The sequence below is a fragment of the Dromiciops gliroides genome, chromosome 3 (assembly GCF_019393635.1).
Source record: "Dromiciops gliroides isolate mDroGli1 chromosome 3, mDroGli1.pri, whole genome shotgun sequence".
NCBI lineage: Eukaryota > Metazoa > Chordata > Mammalia > Microbiotheria > Microbiotheriidae > Dromiciops > Dromiciops gliroides.
In genome coordinates this window covers 634891951-634915332 of record NC_057863.1, presented here as the reverse complement: position 1 = coordinate 634915332, position 23382 = coordinate 634891951, and the positions used below count along the sequence as shown (strand labels likewise).

Here is a 23382-nt window from a genome sequence, read left to right as displayed (position 1 = left end):
TCCTAAGGCCCTGGGCACCCCTGGCAGGGGCAAGTTTGAATGGCAGACTCCTGCTCAGGGTAAAGGGAACTGTCTAATGGTAGAGGGCTTCAGGATGGAGAAGAGAGGGGCCTGGAGTCCTACTGCGTGCTCCGTGTGATTTCCAGTGGTCCCTCTATGGCCTAGCTAGGCCAAAAGGTCCTTTCTACACAATGAGAAGATTGGATGGGATGACCTAGACCTCTGGATCTCCTGGAGGGCCCCGGAGACTGGGCCAGGCAGATGCAGTGCCCCCCTTCTGCCCCCTCCCCCTCTCTACCATTGCCTCTCCTGAAGTTTGCTTGGAAGGAGGAACACAAAATATTTACTCCCTGTGTGACCTCCATCTCTCTGGGCTTCAGTTTCTCCACCTACAGCATGGGGGATGGGGCAGGAAGAGATGGCTTCTGAGACCCCTTCTAGCTTGTGCCCGATTTCAGGATTTCAGCCCAGCCCCTGCTAATGTCAGGGGTGTCACCTTCACCCCCACCCCCACCCCTGGCCAACCCAATTCCCACTGTAATAATTACTGCTCATATTTTTCTGGTTCTTTAGGGGACATAAAATACCTGGCCTAATTGACCCCCTGGTACAGGAAGTCCTAATATTGTCCATTTTACAGATGAGGATAACTGAGGCTGGCTCGTGGTCACATAGCTAGCAAATGTCAGAGCTTGGATTTGAATAGAGGGCTCTCCTTGCTCCAAGGCCAAGGTTGTCTATCACCTGCATGCACACACATACACACACACACACACTCATTCACTCACTCACTCACTTACACTGCATGCCCATTAAATCATATGAGGGGGGCGGCTAGGTGGCGCAGTGGATAAAGTGCCGGCCCTGGATTCAGGAGTTCCTGAGTTCAAATCCGGCCTCAGACACTTGACACTTACTAGCTGTGTGACCCTGGGCAAGTCACTTAACCCCATTGCCCCGTAAAAAATTTTAAAAAATCATATGAGGCTTTGGGGAGACCCATCTGCCCCTCCAGCTACTCAGCCAATCTCCAGGCTCCCTCCCCAGCCCCCAGCCCCACTCCATCCCTCCCTCGGACCCTCTTCTTTCAGGTTCACCTTGCTCACAGGCCAGACCGATCCACCCCTCTGGACACAAGCAATGGCCTGAGACGGGGTCACAGGTGCCACCATTCCGACAAAGGCAATGCTGGTGACAATTCAATCCATACAGCCCCGACGGACAAGCTGCAGGAAGAAGAGAGAAGCTCGGACAGGGGTTGGCACCACGCCCTCCAGAAGGCAGGTGGGAAAACAAGAGAGAAGGGGGAAGATCTGATGGAATAACTTTCCCTATCTGTGGATGAAGCAGGTGGCCGCCTTCTCTCCCTCCTCTGAGCCCCTAGGACCCTCTATCCTGGAGTGAACAGTGGGCAGTAGGGAGGGTGAGCTTGGGACCCAGAGCTTACCTTGTTGGCAGGTGGGCCCCATCCAGCCAGGGGCACACTGGCACTGCCCACTGACTGGGTCGCAGGAGGCCCTGTGGAAGCAGCTGCAGGAGAGGCTGCAATTCTCCCCATAGGTGTGAGCTGGGCAGGCTGAAAGAGAGAAGCAAGCTTAGCTTCTGGAGACCCTGGCCCCATATATCAGTACTCCCAGCATCCTGGGGCTGGGGGCAGCTGAAGCCAACCAGCCACATGTCCTCATAAGCAGGGAGACGCCAGCCAAGAGTTGACCAGCCATCTCCATTCTCCAGCTGGGGGGCGATCCCTAGCCAGCCTCTGAGGCCTGGGCCAACTTCTCCTGACGTGGGGCACTCCTGCTGCCTCCCACTACCCTCTCCTCCCCTCATCTCCCCGACCCTGCTGTGTCAGGGATGTCCCAGTGACCCATGGCCCCATCCCCCAAGCTAAACCCAAGGGTCAGGGAGGACTAGACTCACTCTGGTTGCAGCTGGGGCCGATCCAGCCGGCGGGGCAGAGGCAGCTGCCGCTCACGTGATCACAGGGAGCCCCGTTGGCACACTGGCAAGCACCCCGGCACTCCAGGCCAAAAAAGCCAGCAGGGCACTCTGTATGGGACATGGTCACCAGACAGTGAGGAGGGAGACCCTGTCCTGTTACTTTCCTCCAGATGAGCAGGGACTGTGGGGGTGGGGGTGGGGGTGGGGGTGGGGATACCGAGGATGTGCTAAAAGAGTCAGAGCATTTAAATTTAAATCCGGCCACTGATAAGTCACCTGTGAGGCCACAGGCTGGTCATTGTTTTTCCCGAGCCTCAGTTTCCTCATCTGTAAAATCAAGAGGCTGGAACAAGATGACCTTGAAAGCTCCTTCTCTCTCTGGACCTGTGATCTCATTATTTTACCACTCTTATACTTGATTTGCTCACATAGAAAATGCAGGGGTTGGATTAAATGATCCTTCTGGCTTTAACTCTAATTTTTATAATCTTTTAAGATTAGCCTTGGGGCAGCTAGGTGGCGCAGGGGCAGCTAGGTAGCGCAGTGGATAGAGCACTGGCCCTGGAGTCAGGAGTACCTGAGTTCAAGGCCGGCCTCAGACACTTAACACTTACTAGCTGTGCAACCCTGGGCAAGTCTCTTAACCCCAATTGCCTCACTAAAAAAAAAAAAAAAAAAAAGATTAGCCTCTAACCAGCTCAGAATAGCACAGGTCAGCCAAGCCCTGCCCTCTTCCTTTCCTCCCTGCTTCCCGAGACAGACCAACTCCCCCCACCCCCCTCCATTTCGTCGGCCAATCCTTGGGGCCTCACGCCTTCCCCCGCTAAGCCACAGGCCGGGCTTTTCTTAGGAAAAGCTCAGTGGCTTGGTTTCCAGGGAGCCTACAGATGCGAGAGGAGAGTCTGCTGCCTGGGAGTCTTGGGGGGGGGGGCCTTGTCACCCGCTCCCCTCCCTCTAACAAGACAGGAATGTAGGTTTGCTTGGGAGGACACACCTCCCCCTCTTCTGATATCCAGAACCCCAGAGGGGTCACCCAAACAATTTCTCAGTGATACAGGAAGGAGCGGGGTAAACAACAGGGAAAGGGTCTAGCAGAAAGGGCAGTGAGGAAGAGCAGAACCTGGGCCCAGTGAGACCCTTCCCCACAGGCTTTGATCCAGAGGGTATCACAGCCTAAGCCCTCAGTATTCTGGCTGAGCCTCCTGTGGCTAGAAAGGGGTAGGGGTTTGGGGGAGTGGAGTAGCCCTAGAAGAGGCCCTGGGCACCTCCTCCAGGGAGGAGGGTAACAGAGGCCCCTTGGGCACTAGCCATTTTTCCCCTGGCTCCTTTCGAGGTATCTACTTATGGCAGGCTGCACAGGAGGCTCAAGGTATTCGATGGATGCCAACAGGATTGGCAGGAGAGTAAGTTATCGACAGCCAAACCCCTAAGGGAGCAAAGCACCAACTTGTGAACTGCAGTCTGGATGGCTTCCTCGCCCTGGCAGAGTTTCTCCCTCCCCCTCCGGCGAGCTGAGGCAGGGGGCCCGTTCCCCTGCCCTTTGCCAGGCCAGGAAAGGGAAGGAATTGGGATGTTCCACTGCCCAAGAATACATTGCTTTTGGCAAACGGGGAGCTGAAAGCACAGATATTTTTTCTCCAAGATTCTTAACCCGCTTAAGCCACATGTGGCCGACTTGTGACCACTCTTCTCTCCCTCCCTGATGCAGGGGCATCATGCATAGGCTAAGGAGGGCCAGGATTGGGATTATTTCATTCTGCATGAAATAATGTCTGAGAGCCTGTTGGCTCTTTTCCAGCCCTTACCTCTCTCTCCAGGACGGAGGACTCCCTTAGCTTCCAGGAAGGAAAGAACAATCCCATTTACTTTTTGTGTGTGTGTGTGAGGCAATTGGGGTTAAGTGACTTGCCCAGGGTCACACAGTTAGTAAGTGTTGAGTGTCTGAGGCTGGATTTGAATTCAGGTACTCCTGACTCCAGGGCGGGTGCTTTATCCACTGCGCCACCTAGCTGCCCCCCCCATTGACCTTTAATGCCACCCTGAGCAAGTAGGGATCAAGGAGTTCAAATGAACAAGGGAGGGAAAGGGAAAGGTGGGGAACAGACAAGGGAAGGCAGAGGAAAGCAGTGAACAAATCCACACTTTGTCATGGAGAAGGGTGGAATGTGAGGGTCCTGAGCTCACTCCCAGTGGGTCAGGGAGACTAAAGGCCCCTCTGCTGGAAGAGTGAGAAGACTGAGCACAATCATAACATCTTAGGGTCAGAGATTTAGAACTGAAAAGGGCCCTTCCAGGCCAACCCCCTCATTTTACAAATGAAGAACATGAAGCACAGAGAGGTTAACTAATTTGCCTAGCTAATTTACATAGCTGGTAAGTATCTGAGGTGGAATTTGAACTCAGATCTTCCTGACTTTAAATTAGATTTCCTCTCCACCAGAGCATGGAACATCTTACTGCTGGAAGAAAGAGTTTGTAATACAATGGGAACAAAAGCTCAAGATGTAGAGGAAGGAGAGAACAGAAGATAAAATTCTGGTTCTTCTTTTTTTTTTTTTGTGAGGCAATTGGGGTTAAGTGACTTGCCCAGGGTCACATAGCTAGTAAGTGTTAAGTGTCTGAGGCCAGGTTTGAACTCAGGTCCTCCTGAATCCAGGGCTGGTGCTCTATCCACTGCACCACCTAGCTGCCCCCAATCCTGGTTCTTCTACACCCTCTCTCTATGACTATATGAAACTCACTCAGCCTAAAGTTGTAAAATGGAAACAGTGATATTTGCACTATTTGCCTCACAGGATTGCTGGGAGGTAATAGCTTTTTAACACTAGAGAAATATTATTATTATTATTATTATTATTATTATTATTATTATTATTATTATTATTATTATTATTATTATTATTGGTGGTGGTGGTAGTAGTAGTAATAACTAGTAGTAATAGTAGGAGTAGTAGTAAGTAGTGGTAGTAGTAGTGGTGGTGGTAGTAGTAGTAGAAGCGGTAGTAGTAGTAGTAGTAGTAGAAGCGGTAGTAGTAGTAGCAGTAGCGGTAGCGGTAGTAGTAGTAGTAGCGGTAGCAGTAGTAGTAGTAGTAGTAGTAGTAGTAGTAGAAGCGGTAGTAGTAGTAGCAGTAGTGGTAGCGGTAGTAGTAGTAGTAGTAGAAGCGGTAGTAGTAGTAGCAGTAGCGGTAGTGGTAGTAGTAGTAATGAGAGAAAGCCTGGGGTAGATAGTGCATTCAACCATCTATCTCCCCCTTCTTGGCCTTCCCTCATCTACTTCTCTAGTCAAGACTGAGTCAGCCCTGGAAACCAAGAAGTTCTAGTCTCTCCTCTGACGTATCTTGGCCGTGTGACCCTGGGTAAGTCATTTAAACTCTAAGCGGCCATAAGTTGCAGAGAAGTTACCCCATCTGCACTGGTAGAGTCTCCTCATCTGGGAGTTGCTCATGTCAATAATAGCTAATAATAGTTAACGTTTATAAAATGCCTACTATGTGTCAGGCTCTGTGCTACTCGATTTACAACTATTATCTCATTTGAACTTCACAACTACTCTGGGAGGTAGGTGCTATTATGACCCCCATTTTAACAGTTGAGGAAACTGAGGCAAACTAAGGTTAAGTGTGACTTTCCCAGGGTCACACAGCTAGCAAGTGTCTGAGGCTGGATTTGAACTTGGGAAGATGAGTCTTCCTGATTCCAGGCTGGGCTCTCTTTCCATGATGCCACCTAGCTGACATCATTATTGTTGTTATCATCATCAGTGACCCTGCGCCAGTCTCCCTCAGCCCTGTAGGCCATTGTCTAAGACTATAAATCACTGATAAGGTGTCCATCTGAATTGAGAGTTTCTTCATTGGGAACTTTGTACACAGATGGAGGCTTATGGAAAATCCCCCAGCGTCCCCCTCACCTGCCTGTCTCTGGTCTCTCCCCAGCACACTAGGACCCCTGCGGCTCAGGGACACAAACAGGCCAGATCTCTCCCTCTGGAGTTTTCGGGATCACGCCTAGAGGGGGAATCTCATGCTAGCGCCACGCTCTGGAAATCGGTGGGGCTGGGCCTCACAGTCCCTGTTCTCCATTCCAGCCTCTCAGCTCCCTGGGGACGGTGTTGTAGGGCACCGCCAGACTCACCCCGCTCACAGAAGGTTCCCCTCCAGCCGGCCCCACAGGTACAGGCTCCGCTGACGTGGTCACAGGCTGCTTCATTGTCACACTGACACCGCCGGCTGCAGCTCAGCCCAAACCAGCCCTGGGGACACTCTGGGACACATAGATGGCTGGGTTAAGGCCTAAAGTGGGCCCCCTTCTTCTGTCCCTTCCCTTCACTGATGGGGAGTGGGGGGGGACTCAGAATTCAGACCAGATTTGCTTATTCCCTGTAGGCTGAGCACTGACCACTGTTTGGGGAATCAGGTGGGTTATTATCTCTTTAAGGCCTAAAGTCTTCCAATGTCAAAGAGAGATCTTGTTGACCACTGAGACTCAGCTGAGTGCGGACAGAGCCTGGGCTCAGAGTCCCGGGCAGTGGAGGGCTGGGAAGGCATGTCTGGGTCCACTTTTAGCCAAGGCCGCCTTGCTCCAGTTAGGAAGCTAAGCTCCAAATGGGTCCAGATCAACCATTTACAGCCAGACTTTATGGGTCATCTAGTCCAACACCCACATTTTATAGAACAGGAGGGCAAGTGACTTGCTCAGAGTCACACAGATAAATGGGCCGAACAGGCACTTGAATCAGCTCTTCCGACCTCAAAGTCAGCCACCTTTCTCCCACAACATGCCCCTTGTTACATGTTCATTGTGTCTTCTGACTTAAGACAGAAAGAATATGGTATAGGAGAAAGAGGGCTGACTTTAGAGTCAGAGGATCTGGGTTTAAATCCTGCCCCTGTTGCTTACTACTGGTGTGACTTTGGACAAGCCACTTAACTTCTGCCAGCCTCAGTTTCCTCCAATGTAAAATGAGGGGCTTGGACGAGATGACTTCAGAAGTCCCTTTTAGCTCTAAGGCTATCAATCTTCTTATCTTTTTAGTAAGACAATGCTTTGTCAAAACATCCTCTGTTTTAATGATGGGAATAGAAATAGAGCCCATGATGTTTCCCCTTCCCACTCCTGGACACTGTTCTACATGAGCTCAGGGTAGAAGGATCCTGCTCAGCCCACTGGAGACAGGCAAACCCGGCCTGAATTCTGAGCCTCCTCTCCCCCATCAATGAAGAGAAGGGAGTAGGCCTGGGGGGACAGGGACAGGAGAAGGGAGCCCTCAAGAGACCCTCCCCCAGAGGAAGGCTGCTCTCCAGGTCAGAGGAAGCCCACTTAGCCACCCATAGGCGGTACTCACTCTGGTCACAGCGCAGGCCCGTGTAGCCGGCCTCACAGATGCACTGTCCACTCACTGGGTCGCAGCTCCCATGGCTGTAGCTACAGTTGCAGAAGTGGCTGCAGTCTGGGCCCCAGCGACCCACGTCACAGGCTGAAACAGAGCCTCAAGTGGCTACCCCGCCCCATCGAGGGGCCCACTCAGGACTATTCCACCAGGGGCTGCCCAGGTAGAGACCAGCTGGAGACAAAGGTGGCCTGGGGAGATGAGTGTAGGGGAGCCAGGCCATGCAGGGGTCAAGATGCAGGGCAGGGGGCAGGGAAGGAAGGTATCCAGAGAGCAAGCAAGGGTGGTGGTGGGCATGGGGCACTCCCCTTTATCCCAACTCCAAGGAACCCCGCGGAGCAGAGTCCCCAGCAGACACAAAGGAAGGCAATAGCAGAAGAGGTCTCCTCTCTGAGCAAGGGATGCACAGGGATACAAGGTCAGAGCTCGTAGGGACCTCAGGACACAGAATATCAGAGCTGAGGGAGGGGCTTAAAACACAAAATGAGAGAAAGTCAGAGCTGGGAAGGACCTTAGAACAGGGAATGGCAGAGCTGGGGGGGCCCTTAGAACAGGGAATGGCAGAGCTGGGGGGGGCCCTTAGAATAGGGAATGGCAGAGCTGGGAGGACCCTTAGAACAGGGAATGGCAGAGCTGGGAGGACCCTTAGAACAGGGAATGGCAGAGCTGGGAGGGCCTTAGAACAGGGAATGACAAAGGTGGGAGGGCCCTTAGAACATAGGATGTCAAACCTGGGCGGACTCAGGGATGGTCCAGTCCCCAAATTTCATTTCACAGATGAAAACGTTGAAACCCATAGAGGTTAAGAGCTTTGCCCATGGTCGCCCAGGTAGTAAGGAACAGTGCCCAGACAGCAGGGGAATGGAGCCCTCCATCGACAGGGAGGAGGTGACTGCTCAGAAGCTTAGGGACTCCCCTTCTCAGGGCAGGGCTTTGGGCTGGCCCATTCCCCACCTGCTACCTACCTCTTCTACAGTTGATGCCTGTCCACCCAGGGGCACAGCTGCAGCGCCCAGTCACCGGGTGGCAGTGCCCATCATTGGCACAGGAGCACCTGAGCTGGCAGCCTTGCCCAAACCAGCCTGCTGGGCACACTGCAGCAAAGAGGAGAGAGAAGAGGAGCTCGATGAGCCACTGACACAGGAGGTGGGCCACACGAGAGTCTGGGACAAGCGTCTCCGGTCAGCGTCCCAATGGGGATGAGGAGGGGGCACTCACGGTCCTGGCAGTGGCTGCCGCTGTATCCAGGGAGGCACAGGCAGGCTCCAGTCACAGGGTCACAGCCAGCGCTATTGTCACAGGCAGGGCAGATCTCCTGACATCCCGGGCCCCAGCGTCCATCGGGACAATCTAGACCCCAGGGCCAACCCAGAAAAAGGGGTCAGGATGGGCTCAAACAAACCTTTATTCCTCACACAGGTAAACAGTACTTTGGGAGGGCTGGAAACACTATCTCCTGGGGCGGGGAAGGGAATCTGGCCTCTGCAGGATGTACAGTGGATTTCTTTATTTGGGCAGAAGTCAAAGAATGCAAGGGAGGGGTGTGCGTGTGTGTGTGTGTGTGTGTGTGTGTGTGTGAACAACCTATCACTTAAAGAGGCAGAAAAACTACTCAGTAAAGTGGCCTCCTGTGAAGAAAGAATAACAATAATAACGACATTAATATATTATCACACATAATATACTTATACATTAATATATTATATAATGTATTATTATAATATAATTATAGAATAACAACTTAATATATTTTATTGACATCACAATATATTAATATCGCAGTAGAATATAACAAGATAAGACTAACCACTCCATAATATGGTTTACAGTAGAGAATAATAATAATAATAATTTTAATAATATCAGTGATAATCAGGAGAGGGACTGGCCTAGCCCTGTGTTTTCATTGATACAGAAAGAATGTGGAAGCTCCCTTCACTGATGAGGTCAGTACCTCCACTGCAACTTATGGTCTTAGAGAGTTTCCGGGTCCACACAGAAATTAAGTGACTTATCCAGGGACACACAGCCAGTCTGTGTCAGGTGTGGGATTTGAACCCCAGTCTTCCAGACTCTAAGTGCATCATTTTTTCAGCCAGCTATACCAACTTCCTTTCCAGACTATATAGGGAAGCTACTCCCTCAGAACGACAGAGGAGAGGTGATAGGCATGGGTCTCACTGCCCCTTTGGGGATGGCCTAAGAGTAGGCAGAACCCCTGTCCTCAGACACTGGCACTAGCTCCTGCCTAGCCTCTCACCTTTGCTGCACTCGTCCCCAGTCCTCCCTGCAGGACACAAACACTGTCCTGTGGACCGGTCACAGGGGGCCCCTCCACAGGAACAGGATCCAAAACAATTACTGCCGAATTTTCCTGGGGGACATTCTGTGGGACGGAAACAAAGAGCAAAGGGTTAATCAGTGTTGCTCAGGAAGTTGGCCTCATGGGTCTGAAGCCCTCCCAACCACATTTTAGGACCCTACATCCTAGAGATAGAAATAGAAGTGACCTGAGAGGTTATCTACACCAATACCTTATCTTGTCAGATGAGACCCAAAGGCATCAAGTGGGCTTAATAAGGATACACAGGTAGAATGTGACAGAGTTGTGATACTCTTTCAACTTTGATTATTGCAAACACACACCCCCCCAAAGCGCTCCCATTCTGAAAACTGACACAGAGCAGATCCTCTAACTCTGCAAATTCTGTCAGGAACTAGGCCTGAGGTATGACTCTTATAGGTAGAAGAATAAGGTGCCCCCGAGGATAGACAGGCAGGGGTCAGATTCCAGTGTCTCAAGTCAGAGGTGATCAAAGCTGGCCATGAATGTCATAGGCTAGACAGAGATAGTGAGAGCTCCGTCTAGTACCCTGGATAGCTCCCCAGGAAGGAAAATGCATGGGAGAAGTCCAAGGCTGAGCCCCAGATTTTGTTGATTCCATCCCCTTGGTCCCTGGTTGTTAAAGAGAACTCATCCATATGCACCCAATTTGTGCTCTACTGTATTGGGGATTTGTTTCCCAGATAGACTTTAGTCTCCATGTCAGAGGGAGGGACATGGTTTTTTGGGGGAGACTTGAGGCTCCACAAGAATGTCTATATTCCCTGGGGCTCAGGAAAACAAGTCAAGGTGAGGGGAAAAGGAATCATCACTAAAGAATTCACCTTGTGAAAGCCCTATCTCTTTTTTTTTTAAATTAAAAAAGTATTTTTTTTCCATTACATGTAAAGATAGTTCTCAACTTTTGTTTATAGAAGCTTTACAATTTCAGATTTTTCTCCCTCCCTCCCACCCCCCTCCCCTGGACAGCAGGTAATCTGATAAAAGCCCTATCTCTTAAGGACCACATGCTCTATTCCATGGACTCCCCAGTATTCCCGAGGATAGTGGCAGGTAGAGCAACTATACCCGACTCAACAAAAGAACTGATTGGGGGCAGCTAGATGGTGCAGTGGATAAAGCACTGGCCCTGAATTCAGGAGGACATGAGTTCAAATCCAGACTCAGACACTTGACACTTACTAGCTGTGTGACCCTGGGCAAGTCACTTAACTCTCATTGCCTAGCAAAACAAACAAACAAACAAACTGATTGGACGGGGAGACATTTTCCTCCATCGTATCATTTTAGGCATGCTAAGATGTCTCTAGAAAGCAAAGGGGTATTTATCCTCTCTGCCACACTTTTAAGTTCTTTCTATTTTTGGAAGGAGGGACAAAGGAGGTGAAAGGCACACACACTGGTGGCCAAATATGCTGCCCTTTGGCCAGACCTTCTGCAGATGGGCATTGTGGAAGCTTCCTGTGCCCAAAATACTACCTCTCCCTCACCCTATCTGGGGAAGACCTAGGGCCTTGAGATGCCTTCAGTTGCTCTTGTCCTCCAAGTAGGAGGACAGACAGAGACAGACAACAATGCCAGAAAGTCGGCAGATCACTTGGTCACTTAACCCAGAGTCCAGATGGGTCAGAACCAGGGTTCTTTGTAGGAAGGTGATCATCAGAGCTAGAAGGAACCCTGGAGTTAATCTAGTCCAATCCCCTCATCTGTTCAAGCTCACCCAGTTGGTATCAGAGGCAGAATTGGAACCCAACTCTCCAGATTTATGATCCAGTGCTCTGGAAACCAAAGAGGTGCTTGGAAAATGCTTGCTGATTTGACTTGTGAGGGCAGTGTGTCCTCTATGCAGCCAAGTACCAGTCATAACTGGACACATCTGGAACTCCCTGAACCAGGAAGCTGGGATTGAGACCCTGTTGTCCCTTCAGGTACCCACCCAAATTCAAAGCCTTAGACTTAGCTTCACCCCCTCCTACCATGTTCGATCAGTTGCCAAGCCTTGTTTCTACTTCCAAAACATCTCTTGAAGTCATCCCTTTCTCCCCACTCCCACAGCTGCCACCCTAGTTTAGGCATTCGTCCCCTCTCATTTGGACTATTGCCAGAGCCTTCTCAGTAGTGTCCCTGCCTCTAGCTTCTCCAACTGGCCTCCACACAGCTGCCGAAGCAATCCCCTAAGGTCCAGGGACAAAGGCATCACTCGCCTAATCAAAGAACTCCAGTGTTTCCCTCTGGCCTCTGCAGAAAACTGCCAAGTCCCCCCTTAGGCACGTGAAGTCCTTGGTAATCTGGCTCCCCTCTAGCCTTCCTGATTTATATCATACTGTATTCCCCATCATGCATTTCTATTCCTCAAACACATCAGTCCATTTCCTGTTGCCGTGACCTTGTGGCTGGTGGTCTCCGGTCTAGTCTTTTCTCACCTCCGCCTCTCAGAATCTTCAGATTCCTTCGAGGTTCAGCTCATATGCTGCTTCTTACTTAGGGTCTTTCCTAATGCCCCTCCACCATCCCCCCTTTGCTGCTGCCTCTCTCCTCCCACCTATTCCATTGTCTCTATATTAGATTTACTTCTCTGTGTGTGGGCTGGTTTTCCCCCAGTAGAATGGAGGCAGAGATTGTTCTTTTTCTGTCCTTGTATCTCCCAGGGCTTAAGACAGGTCCAGGTCTGTTTTAGATATTTACTAAATGCTTGTAGATTGATTGAATGAATGAATGAATGAATGAATGAATGAATGAACCGGCCCCTAGATTTTATCAGACTTTCATCTTCTCTCTCCACCATTCTGGAGGTTCTCAAGACACCATCAGCCTTTCCTCAGCTAAGCTAGGAGAAGAAAGCCCCAGGCTTGTGATCTGCAGGGAAATTCCCTAGTCTCCAAATATATTCCCTCATGCCTCTGGCCTGCCTTGCCCAAAACTATCTGGCTTCAGCCCTTTTATCCCACTGGACTCTGCTGACTTCAAAGATTAGATAACCCAGGAATATAGTGTTTGAGGGCCAGAGGCCAAGGAAGAAAGGGCCAGTCTCTCCCTTGAGCCCACAGCCCCTGGCAAGCAAGTCCTCTCTGGCTCCTAATAGAAGGAAAATGACGGAGCATCTAATTGGGAGATGAGAATAAGACTATCCCCAGCCCAGGGGCTGTTTGTCTAGAGAGAGGCCTAAAGAAGGCAAAGCCTCCTTGGCCCTCCATATTCCAGCAGCTGAGAGGAAACACAAAACCACTACTGATTTTAAAGTCTAAACAGCCGGGGCTAAGAGTGGAAACTGGATCCCGCCAGTTCAACTGACTCATAATGAGAGAAGGGCAAACTTTGGAGCATTTGGCAGGGCCCGGGAAATCATGTGGCCCAGCATGTTTATCTGAGCCTTCTGCAAACAGCTCTGCCTTGGAAATGGGTCTAGAAAACTCACGGGATTCCCAACACATCTTCATTTGGAACACCATGAGCGGAGTCTCACTTAGCCAGAGCCAGATCTCTGTCCTTGCACTCAACCAAGGGTCCAGAGAGGTTTGCAAAACATCAGCTCACACATGCGAGCATGCATACACACACACACACACACACTCAACTTGATCATCAGGCTGAGTAAGGCCCATACATCTTTCCCAACATGCGGGAGTTGGGGTGAGTTACAGTCTGGTGACTCAACAGCTTCTGAACCATAGTAGGGACAGGCCAATCTTTCTTCCAGATCAGTTCTATGTATGGGACATAGGGCAGGGGAGATATCAGCAGATGGTCACTTAGAACCATATGCCCTCTCTTCAAATCCATCTGCTTTGTGTGTATCTTGTATGGATCTAGTTACTTAGATGTCTTCCCCAATAGAATGATAAACTTCTCAAGGGCAAGAATAGTTTTTTATTTGTTTGGTTGATTTTTTGCTTTTCTTTGTTATCTCTAGTGCTCAGCACAATGCCTGGAATGCAGTAGGTGTTTGGTAAACATGTCTTGACTGCTTGACAGTCCCTATCATCCCTCTGGGATGATTTAAAAGTGGTCCTTCCCAGAAACAGGATATTAACAAAATGACCTTTTCAAGGTCACTTTCTGCCTTCAAATTCTATGATTCCGAATTCCATCTTCTGCTTCTTGACTATGGGCAAGATACTTAATCTCTATGGGCCCCAATCAAAAAATCAATCAATCAATCAATCAATCAATCAATCAATGCTTAACTCTGTGTCAGGCACTGTGCTAAGCACTGGGGATCCAGCTTGGGATCTATGAAGACCTGGGATCCTGTATGATCTTCTGTTTACAAATATGCAAATCCAAGGCAATCTATAGAGGGAGATCCTTAGGCTTAAAACCAAAGGATTTGTGTGACCTTGGGCAAGTTAATTAATGTCTGTGGAACTCAGTTTCCTCATCTATAAAAAAGAGAATTAAACTAGATTGTCCCTGGGGGGCAGCTAGGTGGCGCTGCAGTGGATAAAGCACCGGCCCTGGATTCAGGAGGACCCGAGTTCAAATGCAGCCTCAGACACTTGACACTTACTAGCTGTGTGACCCTGGGCAAGTCATTTAACCCTTTGTTGCCCTGCAAAAAAAAACCCAAACAAAACCCCCCCCCAAAAAACCCTAGATTGTCCCTGAGGTTCCTTCTAGCTCTAGACCTATGAGGCAGTCAGTCAATTGAGTAGTACTTATTAAGCAGCTACTATGTGTAAGGCACTATTTTAAGTGCAGATACTAAGAAAGATGAATGAGTGAATGAATGAATGAATGAATGAGTGAATGAATGAGTGAACGAGTGAATGAATAAATGAGTGAATGACTGAGTGAATGACTGAGTGAATGACTGAATGAGTGAATAAATGAGTGAATGAATGAGTGAATGAATGAGTGAATGAATGAATGCTGCTTTGTCCCAAGAGGGGATCAGTGACAGGCTCGTGTGGTTATTATTGCCAAGAATAATCAGCAACATTGGCATTCCTTTAGGACCGGAGTTAGCTTAGCACCTTGCATATACTTGTTCCTCACAAAATTTCTATTAGGTACAGAAGGCCCTAGCTATCCATGTACCCATTTGGAGAAGAGGAAACTAAGGATCTATCGAGTGACTTAACCATAGTCACATGCCAATAAGTATATGGAGCAGAATTTGAGCTCAGTTTTCTTTCTATCTTCAAGTTCAGCCCTCTGGCTCCTCCACTGTCTACCATTTTAAAAAGTCAAGTCTTGGGGCAGCTAGGTGGTGCAGTGGATAGAGCACCAGCCCTGGAGTCAGGAGTACCTGAGTTCAAATCCGGCCTCAGACACTTAACACTTACTAGCTGTGTGACCCTGGGCAAGTCACTTAACCCCAATTGCCTCACTAAAAAAAAAAAAAAAAGCCAAGTCTACTCACAGAATGTTACTGTCCCTAGTAATGCAGCTGCCTTTTGAGGGCTTGGGCAGGGCCTTAGGATGGCAGTGGGTTTGTGACTAAGCCCTACTCATCTCCTGTTGTGGGGCAATCACCACATGCACACATTGAACCCCCCAGGAAAGAGGGAAGGGGGAGAGAAGAGGAAGGCCCCTGCTTTGAGCTTTATAACAACATAAGAGAATTTTCCTTCTATTCTTTGTCTCCACTAATTGGGGGCAGATGCACATCATGGTCTCTAATAGTTTTCAGACCCAACAACAGTCAAGAGCCCCCCATTTTCTATAAAAATATCTGCGTTATTTTCTGTGCCTTTCCTGAGGGATTTCAGGCCTTGGAAGAAAAAACATGGAAGGGAGAGAGTTGGGGTTGAAATTTCTCTCCCCTTCTGGTCCCCAGAGGTGATGCAGTTGACTTCACAGAGTCAAGGGAGCGTGTGGGGGACTGTGATGAGAGCGGTCCCCAGGAGGGGCCTTGCTCTGTGGCTGATGACTAGTACATCCCCATGAGGGAAGGCACCCCATATGGTCCAGATGCAGCAAAGAAGAGAATCCTCAGATCCTGGAATGTTGAGATTGGAGGAGACTTCAGAAGCTGCCTCGCCTAACCCGTGCTCGCACAAGAATTCTTTCTACCACATCCCTGACAAACGGTCATCCATCTCTTCTTGAAGGCCTGCCCTGAGCCCATCAGCCCGCCCTGCCCCCCTTCCCAGGGAGCCCACTCCACTTCTGGATGGCCCTCACCGTAAGGAAGTTTTCCCTGACATCAAGCAGAAACTTAAATTTGCCTCTTTGGAACATCCATCCCTTACTGTTGCTTCTGTCCTCTGGGGCCAAGGAAAATAAAGCAGGAAATCGTCTCGTCAGCTCCAGAGAGCAACAGATCCAGCAGTCTTTGCCATAGCCTGGGCGCTCCCTTCCCAAGTCCAGTTTCAACCATGAACCATAAACCTGGCCCTTGCCTACCTTGTCTCCAGTCTCCTCTCCTCTTTGGGCTCAGTTACCCCTTCACATAACAGGGAGAGAAAGTCCACTTCTCCTGAGAGTATCACCAGATGTCAACGAGAAATCTACAAGGTTCCAGATGCCTTTCTTTTTTTTTTTTTTAGTGAGGCAATTGGGGTTAAGTGACTTGCCCAGGGTCACACAGCTAGTAAGTGTTAAGTGTCTGAGGCCAGATTTGAACTCAGGTCCTCCTGACTCCAGGGCTGGTGCTCTATCCACTGCACCATCTAGCTGCCCCCAGATGCCTTTCTGGGGTGGCTACACGCCTGAGACTCCCACTTTGGGGTTGGAGGTTTAAGGTGAAACACTCCCTGGCAGCCATTATAAATTAATCCATTGGCTGGAATAGTATGGCAGAGTGAAAAGAATCCTTAGCTCGGGGTTAGGAGCTCTAGAATTCTGGTCCCAGTCCTGTCTCTAGCTCCCTGTGTGTCCTTGAGGACAACACAATCCCACCAGGTAACCTGGGTGTAAAATGATGGGCTTCTATCAGATAAGCTCTGAAGTCTCTCCCCGCTCTACCAGGGCTGCACATCCAAGGATCTGCTCAGGAGGTCTCTCTGCAAGGGGGCAAGAGAGCAGGATCCTGAGGGGATAAGCCAGAGGACCATTTGGCCTGGGTCAGAGAGAGAGCCAAGGAGGAAAGCTAGTGTATGAGGCTTTGTTGCAGAAGGCAGCTCTGGCCTGGGTGGACTGTCAGGGGAAAGACAACAGTGGGGGATCAGTAGAGGAAATGATCAATAATAACAGGAACAATGGGGCAGCTAGGTGGCACAGTGGATAGAGCACCAGCCCTGGAGTCAGGAGGACCCAAGTTCAAATCCAGCCTCAGACACTTACTAGCTGTGTGACCCTGGGCAAGTCACTTAACCCCAAATTGCCTCCAAAAATAATAAAAAGAACATTTATTAAGCACCTACTATGTATCAGGCACCAAGCTAAGTACTTTACAAATATTATCTCATTTCATCCTCACAGTGAACCTGGGAAGTAGATGCTATTATTATCCCCATTTCACAGATGAGAAAACTGAGGCAAGACAGAGGTTAAGTGATTTTCCCAGAGCCCCACAGCTAGTAAGTGTCTAGGGAAGTATTTGAACTCAAGTCTTCCCAATTCCAAGTCTGGCATTCCATCCCTTGGAAAAATACAAGATCTGGGCCAGGAAGGGGGAGAAATATAGCTGAATGTATCTTCCTCCTAGATGCAGTATGGTACACTGGGTAGAAAGAAAGATAAATTTGTAGTGAAAGGACCTGGGTCCAAATCTCAGTTCTGCTATCTGTATAACCTTGAGCAAGCTGCTTACTCAGGTTCACACAACTAATAAATAGGGGCGGCTAGGTGGCGAAGTGGATAAAGCACCGGCCCTGGATTCAGGAGGACCTGAGTTCAAATCCGGCCTCAGACACTTGACACTTACTAGCTGTGTGACCCGGGGCAAGTCACTTAACCCCCATTGCCCTACAAATACAAACAAAAAACAAAAAACAACAACAACAACAAAAAAAACTAGTAAATATACAGAGCCAGATCTGAACTCGAGTCTTCTGACTTTGGGTCTATTCCAGGCACTATCTGGCTGCGTAGGTCACATAGGCTTAGACTTGAACCCAGGTCATCTGACTCCAAAGCCAGCATCTTTTCCACTTTCCATGCCACCTCCAGGAACCAAACAAACTTTGCTTCCTTCAAACGGATGAGGGCTTTGATCCTGTCTACCAGGTAGTAGGCTAGAGATCCCATAATGAGGCTTCTCTGAAGCAAGTATTTACAGGTCACCTCTTTGGGGTATCATATTGCTTGCCTTCTCAGTGGGTTGGGGAGAGGTTGGAAGGACAGAATTTAAAATTTAAAAAATTTAAAATTAAATGTTTAAAATAAATAGATGAAGGAAGGGAGGGAGGGAGAGAGGAAGAGAGGAAGAAAAGAGAGGAAGAGAGAAAAAGAGAAAGAAAGAAAGAAAAAAAGAGAAAGAAAGGAGGAAGGAAGGAAAGGAGGGAGGGAGGAAGGAAGGAAAGGAGGGAGGGAGGAAGGGAGGAGGGAAGGAAAGAAAACAAACACAAATAAACAAATGAAGGAATGAATGAACAACAGATAAACAAATAAATGAATATATAAATGAATAAAAACAAGTTACTCTTGGACAGGGGAGAAAGAGCCTCACTTATGTTAAAGACTTTTCTTAACTCTAATTGGCATCATTTTATGGAGGAGGAAACTGAGTCCTAGAGAAATGATTTACCCAACGTCTCACAAGGTTTTCTCTTCTGTAAAAATAGATTATGGGGGGGCGGGCAGCTAGGTGGCACAGTGGTTAAAGCACCGGCCCTGGATTCAGGAGTACCTGAGTTCAAATCCGGCCTCAGACATTTGACACTTACTAGCTGTGTGACCCTGGGCAAGTCACTTAACCCCCATTGCCTGCGAAAAAGTAAATTAAAAAAATATTTTAAAAAATAGATCATGGAGGGAGGGGGTAGCTAGGTGGCACAATGGATGAAGCACTGGCACTGGACTCAGGAGGATTTGAGTTCAAATCTGGCCTCAGACACTTGACACTTACTAGCTGTATGACCCTGGGCAAGTCACTTAACCCTTATTGCCCCATCCCAAAACAAAAAAACAAAAACAAACAAAAAAATAGATGAGGGGTCCTTAACTGAGGGTCCCACAAGTCTCTCACCTCTCACTAGGGATGGGAGTAGGGGGCACCCAGGTAGGGCCCCCGGTCTCAGGCCTCCCTCTCCCAGCAGCCCTGGGCTTTGGCTCTGAGCAGAGGGGGCTGAGTCTCTCCATCATCCTCCTGGCCTGGGGCCCCAGCTGGTGAAGGCTTCCCTCCAGAGCCTTCTGAGGGATATTAATGCTTCCCTGTTTCCTGCCTTGTTCCCAATTCCCTGCTACAACCACGAAGCTAATTATTATCTCATTTGTCTCCGGGCTGAGTGGGTGTAGATGAAGCAGGGGAGAGGATCCAAGGCAAAGCTCAGACCTGCCTGTGGTTACCCTCGGCAGCTGGAGCCCAAGCAGGGGCCCCTGAGTTATTCATGTTGTGGGTTTTCTCTTTTTTCTTTTTTCCATCCCTATCTGACGCTTCAGTATTTCCTATCAGTCATGAGATGGAAAGAAGCTTTGAAGGATGATGGCTTCATGAAAAAATAAATCTAAAAGCCAGTATTCCCTTATTCTTCAAAGCCCAGGGAGAAAAATGGATTATTTATCCAGCTCTCTGATAATTCAAAACCACTAAAACCTCACACAGGCAAAGAGGGATGTGGGAGAGAGAGAAAGTTCTACGTATCTGCTTCTCAGAGAGCCGACTTTGAGGGGGTTGCCATGAGCACTTGGATGATGGGGACTCGAGAGGATCTGGGTTCAAATCCAGCTCACTGTGTGGCCTTGGGGAAGCCAATTTCCCACCCTGGGCTTTGGTTCCCTCAATTGTAGCATGAAGGGGGTTGGAATAGATATATCAAAGGGCTCTTGCAAGCCCGGGGTCTCTGTTACAGCAAGGCAGAGCCAACCCCAAACCACATGTCTCTGGACGGTTCTAATCCTCCATTGTGGCATGCCACTCAATTTACACTTTCTGTCCTTGGTGAATTGGGCTGGGAATTAGCCAGGGGGCTCCGATGCTGCCTGCCTGGTAGAAGGGGAGAGACTGAGAGTAGAGTCAGGAAGCCGGCTTCTGACACTTCCTGGCTTGGGGTGACCCTGGGTAAGTCCCTTCACCTCTCACTGTTGTAGGCAGCTCTCTAGGACTGATGTGTCAGAGATGGTGTCGACCCGATTTGGTGGGAAACACGGAAATGTTTTCTCATTCTCCCGCTGTTTCCCCAGAGCAAATGTAAGCTCCCTGTGGGCAGGACCTGCTTCTCTTTTGCCTTTTATACCGAGTCCAGCGGTGAGCCAGTACATAACAAAGGCTTGGAGAACTGGATTGAATAGGGCGGTAGGAGCAGCTGGTGGGTCCATGTGAGCATCCCCGCCCCCTACTCCCACCATAAGCCCCTTCTGGCAGGATGCCTGGTCCTGGCTCTCAGGCTTATCCCCGCCCTGTCTCCAGAGCCCCCTCACCTTGGTCGCAGTTCTCGCCCTGGTAGCCCTCTGGGCACCGCTGCTGACACTCGCCACTCAGGGGACTGCAGGCCACGCCCGGGGGGCAGGCACAGGTCTGCTGACAGCCAGGGCCAAAGGAGCCAGGCTCGCATTCTTGTCATCATCACCATCAGCAGCGGGAAGACAGAGAAGGAAGGAGTTCAGCGGGATGGGGCAGGAGGAGGGGGGTACCTCAGGCCCCGCCTCTCCCCTCCTCCCACCATTCCTACCCCCCCCACCCCCCCACCCCCTGCCCCGGGCCTAGGCCACTCACCATGCTGACATCTCTCGCCCCAGTAGCCTGCCTTGCACGAGCAGCTGCCATCTTTCTTGTCACACTCCCGAGTGTTCTGCCAGACACACTGACATTCCTCGGAGCAGCCTGGCCCATAGGCCCACTTGGGACATGCTGCCCACAGAGAAGAATCATGAAGGGAGCCGGGGCAGGGGGGGGGGCGCTCTTCTCCTGTCCCTCCCCCGCTTTGCTCATTCTGGTCCAGAGCCTTCTAAACCATCCCAACCCAAGCCACTCTTTGTCCCCAGCCCACACCAAGAATTTCAACAACAACAATAACAACAATGTTTCCAACCAAGAGAGAGGAAGAATCTAGTGGATAGAAACCACAGGACCTGGGTTTGAGTCTTACCAGTGATACAAATTAGCCATGTGATCCCAAGGAAGTTACTTTAGCTTTTAGTGATCAAGATAGCTACAAGTGACAGGAGGTGCCAACCTTCACGGGTAAAGGTTTCCCTCACCTCGGAGTTCCCTAGGCCAGTGAAATCACAGATCCAGGCTCTTATCCCTACCTATCTGTCATCTCGTCTGTCTCTTCTCCCTCCATATCATTTCTTCAACCCAATCATGCCCCGATAGAGCAGGGATCTATAATTTCTTCAGTGTGGGTGCTCCATCCAGTGGGGCAGGTAGCAACCCCCTATGACTTAGTCAGTGATTTTTGACAGGCTGTTATGAGTCTCTCTCTGCTTAGCGAGGGTAAGGACAAAGACATGCCATCCGTTACTGGGCCGACACCCAAAGTCTTGCTGGAGTTGCTTCTGAATGTCCTTGTTGCCTCCCCTGTTAAAACGTAATGTCAGGGGCACCTAGGTGTCACAGCGGATAAAGCACCGGCTCTGGATTCAGGAGGACCTGAGTTCAAATTTGACCTCAGACACTTGACACTTACTAGCTGTGTGACCCTGGGCAAGTCACTTAACCCCAATTGCCTCACCAAAACCAAACAAAAAAACCCAACCAAACAAAAGAATGTAATGTCCTTGAGAATCGGGACTTTTCTATAATGTCCAGGTCTAATGTCTAGCACGCAGTAGGTGCTTAATAAATGCAGTTGATTGATAATCAAAAGTATAAAGCTAATAAATGCAGATTTAGTTGCTTGAGTTTCACAGAATCTGTCTCTCAGTCTCTGGATGGGACCTCAGCTTCCATACAGTCCAAACTGTAGTTGAACAAGAAATATCCAACAAATATCCCTCCAACCTCCTGTTGAATACTTCCTGTGATGGGAAACTCCCTACCTACTAAAGGACTGCATTTCCACTTTGAGATGGCTCTAGTAGTTAGGAAGATTTCTGGGACATTGAGCCTAAATCTGCCTCTTTGCAAATTTCCACCATTACTTCTGGTTCTTTCTTTCTTTTCTTTCTTTCTTTTTTTTTTTTTAGTGAGGCAAATGGGGTTAAGTGACTTGCTCAGGGTCATACAGCTAGTAAGTGTCAAGTGTCTGAGTCCGGATTTGAACTCAGGTACTCTTGACTCCAGGGCTAGTGCTCTATCCACTGTGTCACCTAGCTGCCCCCTGGTTCTTTCTTCAGAGGCTAAGCATAGCCAGGCTATTACTGGTCTTTCTAGTGTCTTCTGCCAGCAAACCCATTTGGTGTCCATGGCAAGTACCAAAGGGGGATGGCATTGGTGGAGAGGGCCTAATAACACCACCCACAATCCATAACCACAGAAATTCTTTTTTTTTTTTTTTTTGGGTGAGGCAATTGGAATTAAGTGACTTGCCCAGGGTCACACAGCTAGTTAAGTGTCAAATGTCTGAGTCCATATTTGAACTCAGGTCCTCCTGAATCCAGGGCTGCTGCTCTCTCCACTGCACCACCTAGCTGCCCCTCACAGCAATTCTTAAATGAACTTTCATCTTTGTTTCATTTCATACTCATAAGAGCCCCATCTTATCACCCTTTGACATCATCTTTTTTAAAAAAATACCTGTGATTGCACCAGTGTGGGGACCTCCCAGACAATAAAACTCTACCCTCCAATGTAGATCAGCACCTGTTCTATGTCTTACAGGCTTAGAGACTTACCAGGGCACTTAAAAAAGGGATATGTAGACATCAGCTATTATTCTGAAGGAAAGAGGCCCTTGGGTTCAAGGGCATGATCATTACAGTTAGGAGACCTGGGTTCAAGTCTCACCTTTGACTCTTACTGATGGTGTGACCCTGGACAAGTCACAACCATTGAGAGACTCATTTTCACCACCTTGAAAATAGGGGAAATAACATCCACACTACCTATAGCGCTCATGGCTCTGTGAGAAAAGCGCTCTGCCAACATTAAAATGACATAGAAGTGTGATCTGCTAGTATCATAATTATTATTATTATAACTATGGCAGGAGCGGGCATGGCCTGCTCTGCCCTGCCCATAGATCCTGACTCACCCAAGTGGCAGTAGCGTCCATATAGCCCAGAGTCACATAGACAGGCTCCATAGATGCGGTGGCATCGCCCTCGGTTGGCACATTGGCACTTCTTCCTGCAGTGTTTGCCATAGAATCCTTGGGGGCAACCTAGAGAGAGGTGGGATAGAGAGAAATAAAAGGGGGTGCAGAAATAGGGGAGAGAGGGTGAGGGGAATCCTCCCAGGGTCAGAGTAATGTTGGACAAAGGGAAACACTGAATCTGAACAGAGACATCCTCCCTCAGCCCAGGCTCAGGGATGGCCAACTGAGGTCCTTAAGCCCTGTACCGTTGGGAGAGAGATCCCACGATATCATTGTCTGCTCCGGGAAAAGGGACACGGGTCCTAGGAGGTCTTCCCCTAGGGCTGGCCAGATGCCGGGCAGTTTGGCTGGGATTCATGCTATATTTGGAGCATCAAGTGCCATGCACCAGGAGGCTCAGTCATGAATCTTGGGCCTGGAGGCAAGAGGATCCAGATCCTGCCATAGCCACCAGCCGTGTGGCC

The 23382-nt window shown here is 49.4% G+C and overlaps 1 protein-coding gene across 1 annotated transcript in view; it reads right to left on the bottom strand.

Annotated features, from left to right (window-relative positions):
- The window catches only part of MEGF6 (multiple EGF like domains 6), a 333315-nt gene that overhangs the window by 31807 nt on the left and 278126 nt on the right, over window positions 1–23382 (bottom strand). The window contains exons 14-24 of the mRNA XM_043995996.1: window positions 22856–22984; window positions 20434–20568; window positions 20139–20273; window positions 9591–9716; window positions 8549–8680; window positions 8296–8424; window positions 7286–7417; window positions 6076–6204; window positions 1921–2049; window positions 1448–1576; window positions 1098–1226 (exon numbers count right to left, since the gene is read on the bottom strand). Of these exons, the coding sequence (XP_043851931.1) occupies window positions 1098–1226; window positions 1448–1576; window positions 1921–2049; window positions 6076–6204; window positions 7286–7417; window positions 8296–8424; window positions 8549–8680; window positions 9591–9716; window positions 20139–20273; window positions 20434–20568; window positions 22856–22984 (1434 nt within the window). The remainder of the gene's footprint in view (window positions 1–1097; window positions 1227–1447; window positions 1577–1920; window positions 2050–6075; window positions 6205–7285; window positions 7418–8295; window positions 8425–8548; window positions 8681–9590; window positions 9717–20138; window positions 20274–20433; window positions 20569–22855; window positions 22985–23382) is intronic.